The sequence below is a fragment of the Hoplias malabaricus genome, chromosome 3, assembly GCF_029633855.1.
Source record: "Hoplias malabaricus isolate fHopMal1 chromosome 3, fHopMal1.hap1, whole genome shotgun sequence".
Lineage (NCBI taxonomy): Eukaryota > Metazoa > Chordata > Actinopteri > Characiformes > Erythrinidae > Hoplias > Hoplias malabaricus.
Window position 1 is genome coordinate 43941020 of NC_089802.1, and position 8101 is coordinate 43949120.

Below are 8101 nucleotides of genomic sequence, written 5' to 3' on the forward strand. Positions count from 1 at the left end.
ATCCAATGACTGTTATTAAACACAATTCATTGTGGTCCCATGATTGACTGCTACAGTTGTGTACTGTGACGTGCGTGTGCTTTTATTTGCTGTTGTCACAAGTTTTTCCATTTTCTCACAGCAACAAACATCTTGGATTTGTTTGTTCTTAAGAAATTCCAGCACGATCATTATTTATCCTGGAGTTGATTTCTGATCTTTTATTTACACCAGATTTGCTTTAATGGTGTCTGTGGATGATAATGTCTGTAGAATGGTGCCATTCACTGTTGACATACAAGGTTTATACACAATGCAGTCATTATAGTATAAACTGGAAACACAATTCAACTGTTAAGGACTGAGCTTTTGTCTTTGCGGCAAATGCAGAGGGCCGGTTGTGGGCAGAGTGGGGTGGTTGTGTGCCAGTCTCTGAGAGGCAGGGGCATGTGGGATGGTAGAGGGGGCTGGCAGTGCCCGCTGAGGGTGTCAAGTGGTGGCAGGTTGTCAGCAGACCTCTGCTTATGGCCCTCTGCACATCGCATTGAGTTCTGGCACTGGAAATTTCTCTGCTTCTCACTACTTCTGTGTGAATATCAATTATAGTCACTGCAGTGGAAAAGCTTTTAATACATTTGTTTCAATATAATTAAAACCCTGTTAAAAGAATCATATAATAAAATCATTAGAGACAGCTCCAGCAGCTAATGCCATACTCAGGTGAAATTAGTCATATTGGTAGTTATTATCATTATTATAATCTTCACCCTATGCCACATTATTCACATATCTCCATAGAAGAGATATGAATAAGACATTTTGGAGTAGCACTTCATAAATCTCCATCCTCAAGGCCAAGTGCCAGCTAGAGGATTATAAAGCCTCCCCAGCCTTGGAATATGAAATCGTAGAAATGCATTCTCTAAAGTAAGAGCGCACCATCTAATACTTTTAGGAAATTCTCACAGAAACGATCAAAGAGTTGGGATTTTTAGTAATCTACATCAAAAACAAGAGTGTGCAATCTCCAGTGTTTTCACTGATCTGAACAAATAAAAATATAAATAAATTAATTATCTGATACATGCTACAGACTCCAAAATAAATAAATCAATTTTTAAAAGTAGAGGCATATACGTACAGAGGCATGTTGACCCCTGTGTTACATCACAGTTCCTTTAATTACAAAGGGATGTTCATTTTTTCCATTACAATTTCCATTAAAATTCCATTTCCATTTATGTCCATTTTTCCTTTCAGAACACCTGTGATGAGTGTCAACCCAAAGAACTGATCAGTGGTTTGTTTCAGAATGGATGTAGTGAAATATTCACTGTTTGAATTACCACAGTAACTCATTTGTAACTTGATTAGTTTTGTAGCACTTTCTTTGTTTACATTAATGCAGGAAGCAGTTTCCCAAATTTAGAGTCAGTTCCACCGTAAGTATCTGAAATCTAAATTGGAGCAGCCTGGTGGCCAATCTTCATTAATTGCACATTGCATGAGTAAGACCATGTGCATCCAATGGTTCAAACATTGTATCCTGAAGGCGGTACCGTGTATGAGGACGACAATGCACCAATACACACAGCAAGACTGGTGAAAGATTGGTTTGATGAACATGAAAGTGAAGTTGAACATCTCCCATGACCTGCACAGTCACCAGATCTAAATATTATTGAGCCACTTTGGGGTGTTTTGGAGGAGCGAGTCAGGAAACGTTTTCCTCCACCAGCATCACCTAGTGACCTGGCCACTATCCTGCAAGAAGAATGGCTTAAAATCCCTCTGACCACTGTGCAGGACTTGTATATGTCATTCCCAAGACGAATTGACGCTGTATTGGCCGCAAAAGGAGGCCCTACACCATACTAATAAATTATTGTGGTCTAAACCCAGGTGTTTCAGTTTCATTGTCCAACCCCTGTAAGTCAACAGTACCCACCTGTGGAGCAGGAATAATGCAATATCCTCACCTTGGTTCATGATTTTCAACGCTCACCATCTAAACACCAGATGCTGTTTCTCTGCCGTGAGCAGAGAGAGAAAGAAAGCCTAGCATTTTGTACAGAACCACTTTGTTCACATTGTTTCACTTGTTTACTGACACTAGGGTTTCATAAACACACCAAACCTGTTTCAAGTGCACAAACAGACTGGAGAGCTAGCAAATGGTGAAGAAACATCTACTGAATTTCATAAAAAGTGATTAAAATCATGAACATAGTTTTTTTTATACGTTTAGTTTCACATAACATCTTGGATGAGTGGAAGCTCAAAATCTGTAGCTGCACAGTGTTGAGGCAAACAGCTGAAAGGACTCTGATGTGTTGAGGTTAACTTATTTAAACTAGGAGTTGTATTTGATCTCAGTTTGATTTATTGCAGCATTGCGTGGCATGGAGATGTTTTTTCTGAAGTGATTCATCAGACCTTCTTCGTTCTCCTTCCAACATGATCCTGATCCTTCTGTCCTCTGAGTGACGTCAGCACCGGGTTCTGCCCAACAGTACACTCCTGTCTGTGTATCAGTTCTGAATTACCACAGTAGAGTTAATTCCCACACATTCTGACCACACACATCAATGGGAAAGATGATCGTTGCTTTGTCTGCTCTGTTGAACTCTTGCGAAAAGTTGATGCCAGTGAATCAGTTCCAGTGAATCAAGAGGCATTTGTATTCATTTGGTTTGGTGTCAACTCTGCTTAGTTGCTCACTTTTTATCACTTAATGTAAAAATGCAAGTCTTGCTTTTCACCCTACACTTTTCCTAATAATGTGATGGTCTGGTGAAAAAGACCTAGGTGTAGTTTTATCTCATTTCTGCAAGTCGGAAATAAGACATGACAGTTTATCGGTTAAAAAAAAACACTCCATAAATAGAAAAAAAGGAAATAGTCCATTAAACAGACACAGTTTCTGTGTTCTTTAGGCTTCAGCAACACTGTCAAGACCACTGCAAAATCAAGTAGTGATTGTAGTCCTCTGTTAAATGTTAAACAAATAATAATGTTGTAGTCAAAACCATTAGGGCAGAGTCTGAGTCAAGACTGAGACCTGGACATGGAATGAGGTTAAGCATTTTTCAGATTAAAAAAAGGCAAAAATGAAAAACACATTTGTAGGTGTTATATACATATTTATTATAATTATGTATATGATACATAAAATAAATAATATATTTCTTTTGCGTTTATATTGTATACAACAGTTCACCTTTGCTAGTGCTTCATTTGAGATGTCTGGCAAAGTTAAACCGCGGTTGCTAAAGTTTTAGAGAGGTTCTGCAGAGGGTAACATAACAGAACAGTATAGTTCTTGATTGTATTGACATGGTAAGGTAAATAACTAGATAGAATGAGCAGGGGAAAATGCACATTGTACTTTTCATTTGTGTATTGTTTATTGTGTGTGTGTATCATGTTCATTGATTGGATATTGGAAGAAAACAGCATTGAGTTTTTTATTTTTGGAAGCAAATCACAGGGCTGTTTTATTCTGTCGGAATGTGAGGATGATTTTCAGTCATTACAAGAAAAAAGTGTCGGTTTAGTACTCCAAAAGAGGCGCTGCACTCAGGTGGTCTCAATAATAATTTCTGGCTTCATTTTACACTAAGACCAAGACAAGAGACGAAATGACGAGAGACCATTCATTTACCGTCTCTGGACCAGTCTCAAATGGTGATGGTGATGGTGAACTTTCACACACACAAAAATACACAAAATAATCACCCCAATGTAAGCCAAAATCAGAAAGTCTTAAAGACAGAAATAAAACAAAGAAATTCACAGAAAATATGGAGAAGCAAGGCATGCTGGGAACTCCCTAATGAGTCTCAGCTCCTCCCAGTACTTGTACACTTGTACTGCACCTAATGGTTTGTGTGTTTAACAGTGAAATAATGTAATTTATTACAGTAAAGAGATGTAAAAATTTGTATTTTGGCTGATACAAGTATTTACAGTATTTCACTCTTACAGAAACTGTTTTCAACCTTTTTAGAGTTTACAGTCATCTACTGTCATGGTTTTACAGTTTTCCACCGTAAAATTCCGACATATTTTACAGTGCAGAGATCTGTGTCCATTAATGTGCCAGGGATATGTGCTATTTGTTTTTGCTGAAGTTTCTGAATGTATAATCAGTAATGCTTTAGGTCAGATCTGATTAAGGTGTCAACTTACTTCCCTTTCTCTCTAGAGTTTCATCTGCTGATTGTTGAAGACCATGAGTGCTGGAGTGAATGTGAAACCTGTGTCCCAAAACCACAGCGGCTCCGGGATCCCTCTGCCCAGGAACATGAGCACATTCTCCAAACAGAGTGCCAAGTGCTCAGGTAGCGGCCTTGTGGGTCCACCTGGGCAATTTCAGACAGGTGGACGAATGTCCTCCATCTCATCTTCCACCTCCAACATTCCTCCAATAAGTAACTCCTCCAAGGATCTGCTAAAGGAGGCATCATCAAGGCTTTTGTATCAACAGCAGAAATCGGCTCCACACAGGGCCCAGCTTGAGCGATTCATCGGCTCTCGCTCTGCTTACAGCAGTCCGCAGATTCCCAAACGGAACGTGCTCCACTCCAAAGACACTCTGGATCTCCCCAGAGGCTCATTGCCCCAAGAGACCCTTAAAAATCTGGCGAGGAGTGGAAACAAGAACTGGAGATCAGGTCAAACCAATTTCAGAAGTCTGGACAATGGTGATGTTCAGCCAGCTTCTCGGATCCAGGCAGGACGAGCCAAAGAGGGTCTGCATCGTCTCAAAACAACCAATGGGAATCTCATATGGGGAACACCATCTGGTCAGCAACTGTCTCTCAACAAGCAAAGAGGCAAAGTTACAAATGGAGGCACAAGTGAGAGACAAGTCCTGTCCTACAAGCCTCCAACCCAGAACACCAGAGAAGCCATAATGAATTCTGGAGCCAGTGAATCTCCACGTATGGCTGCAGTGGCACCTTTCAGGTTCAAGTATGACACTAACCTAATCGAAACACTTCTTAAGAAACAGTGAGTGTACTGTTGTATCAGGTAGATAAAGTGATAGTATATTTCAAATGTTTACTGTTTGTAGTTAATATATATATATATACACTGATCAGTCATAATTTTAAAGCCACCCCCTCATTTGTGCACTCATTGTCCATTGTATAAGCCTCACTGACCATAGAGTTGCACTTTGCAGTTCAACAATGACAGACTGTAGTCCATCTGTTGCTCTGTGTGCTTGTTAGCCCCCTTTCACCCTGCTCTTCAGTGGTCAGGTGCATAACAGGACCACCACCGCTCATGTATTGTGGGCATCATTTCGCGAATCACAGACTAGGGGAGGTGCCTACCTGATGACCCCTGTGATTTAATTTATGTAGTGCTTTTATCATCCCCAATGTCGCTTTACAGTTCAGGGTGAGAGGGGGTAATACAAAATATTAACTCTAGTGAGGAGGCAGAGGAAAACATGGTGAAAACTGTATTAATAGGCTTTAAAGGATGAGAATGAAGGACAGAGGCAAAGAGACGGTAGTAATGTGTTTCATAGTTTGTGAACCATGAAGCTGAAGAATTTGCCCACAGCAAAGAATTATGGGACAGATAGAAGAGGAGCAACAGATGACCTCAATGTCCAGTCGGGACAATAGGGGTAAAAGGCGTCAGCATACGTTATAAAGATGAATATGTTAGCAAAATGAGTTTACATTTTTTTTAATTTAATAGATTTTTACAAATATTACAAACATAAGTATTTTAAATATAATAATTAGCTATATTCCCTTGTATACTAATTATGCAGGGTGGGCCATTTATATGGATACACCTTAATAAAATGGGAATGGTTGGTGTTATTAGCTTCCTGTTTGTGGCACCTGAAACTACGGATACTGGAAGCCTGTCCTAACATAGGCATTTTGTAGGGTTACAATGACTTAGTGTATTCGGTTTGTTGCTGCACATCTGTTGCTCCACTGTACCCCATTTATCAACGCAAAAGGCCCATGACAATATATGATTTAGGATGTGGACAGTTCTCAATGCAGCTGTGATAGTGACATGGTATTGGTGTGGTGATGTATGTGCCATGTGTTACTAAAGTGTGTAAAACTCCAGTGTCATTAGTGAGTTGAGAATTTTCAGCCCAGCAGTGATCAAACGCAACCAGCTAACAGTGTCTTTGTACACACAAACTGATGGTGGTGATTCTGTGGTGATCCCTTTCCAATGACAGATTTATAAAAGAAACGTTTCTCAACAGTGTGCTTCAGAGCACCCCTAAGTGGTCCTTAGGGCTGTGCTAAGAGGGAGCCATTCAGTTTATTGGTCCAAACCATGGCACAAAAAGCAACTTTATTGATTTCTTTTTTTTCCTCTAGAAACAAAATTCTTGTGTCATTTCAGCTTTTCACTCGTGACCAAATTGTTGCAGAAACATTCCACGTATTGCCATATTCTGCCTGATTTCTTTTATAAAACAAGCACATGTTGGCTTCTTTATGTTCTGTAATAAACATCGATACCCAGAATTAGGGAGTCAACTCCTTAATCTATCAGTGTGCAGCAGCCACCTGGATGATGCAACACCAGCCAATCTGGGCCGGACACTCCTCACACCACAACACAAGGCAGAAAACACACCCTAGACAGGATGAAAGTCCATTCCAAGACATCAAACACTCATCCAATCACTCACACACATCTGTGATCAGTTCCCCACATGTACTCAGTCACTCACACATTCATGCCTGTGCGTAATTTCACACATTCACCCTGTTACTCACACACTCTCACTGTAGACAATTTCACACACTCAACAATTTGCTTACACACTCACTCTGAAGACAATGTCACACACTCACCCAGTCACTCACACACACCTGTGGGCAATTTCACACAGCCACTCCATCTGCCAACTTGTGTTTAGGACTGTGGGAAGAAACCGTACGGGTATACACAACACTCAAAGTAAGCCTGTGCAGACACAGGGAGAACACACCCACACAGACCACACAGGCAGTGACCTGAGGCTGGGATTGAATCCAGGACAGCAAGACTGGAGCTGTGTGGCAGCAACACTACCTGTAATCACCTGCTGCCCTGGATATTGTGATTGAAAAATCCCCCAGAAATTACATTGTTTCTTAGTGCTGTAGAATCAGGTTGGCCATTAGGTGGACGTTTGACAACTTCTTGGCTAGTGAAAGCTTATAAATTGTTCAGCAGTACATTTTGAAATGTCCAAATGTCATGTGTTGTTTGTTTACTCTCTCTACATTAGCCTGGTAGCTCCAAAACGCTGGACTTGTTTGGCTGATCCATCAAGTTCACAGTAAAGTGGAACTTTAATAAATGAATTTAACAGTCATAAGTAATTCAAGAGTGGTGGATGTTTTGTGCGCTGCATGTTGGCCTCTGCCAAAAGTAACATACCTAAATCATGGAGGTAAAACATAGGATTTAGAAAATCATTTCTACTAGTATTTATGCACTCGTATGTAAATTGTAGTCCTGAACATGTCTCTGTGTCCCCCAGGCTTCAGGTCCAGGAAGACACAGATGTGGCTTCTTTGGATGATGTCAGTGACTGCTCCTCCGACTCTATGGAATTGTGTTGTGAAGATTTGGGTAAGTCTTTTCTTGAAGCTCCGTAAGGTTTGTGGTTTGTCTCGTGCACTTGCTTTGTGACTTGCTATTAAAGGCCTTCGACTTAAAATGTGGACATAATTCAAGCCTGGCAGAATTAGATGTAATTACTGTCTGGGCAATTGCTAGGTGCAATGAGAGTGAGCTTATTTGGTCCCTTTTTCCACATTCAGAAGCCTGCCATAGCCCTGTCAGCAGGACGGCTCAGGCCTGATACGTTTTCCATGATCATAGCTTTGCTCTCAGTTGAAGATATAAGTCTGGGGAGTTGTGAATCCTGAAGACTGAATGCAGTTCTGTAGTCACCATGGGATTGCAGTGTACAGCTGCATTCATGCATACCTTCACTCTCCAAACTTCTGTGGATGTTTTATACATTACACACACTATTGCAGCTGCAGATGGATGAACCGTTTCCTTATATGCTTTTTCTCCCCACAACCGTTTACACAAAGGAAACCAGCGGATCAGTAGAATTACT

General features: G+C 40.6%; 1 protein-coding gene across 1 annotated transcript in view; it reads left to right on the forward strand.

Moving 5' to 3' along the window:
- Window positions 1-7834, forward strand: part of LOC136691467 (uncharacterized) — a 10360-nt gene extending 2526 nt beyond the window's left edge. Inside the window, exons 2-4 of the mRNA XM_066664026.1 lie at window positions 4187-4956; window positions 7511-7602; window positions 7794-7834. Coding sequence (XP_066520123.1) covers window positions 4214-4956; window positions 7511-7602; window positions 7794-7834 — 876 coding nt within the window. The 5' untranslated portion in view covers window positions 4187-4213. The remainder of the gene's footprint in view (window positions 1-4186; window positions 4957-7510; window positions 7603-7793) is intronic.
- The last annotated feature ends 267 nt before the right edge of the window (window positions 7835-8101 follow it).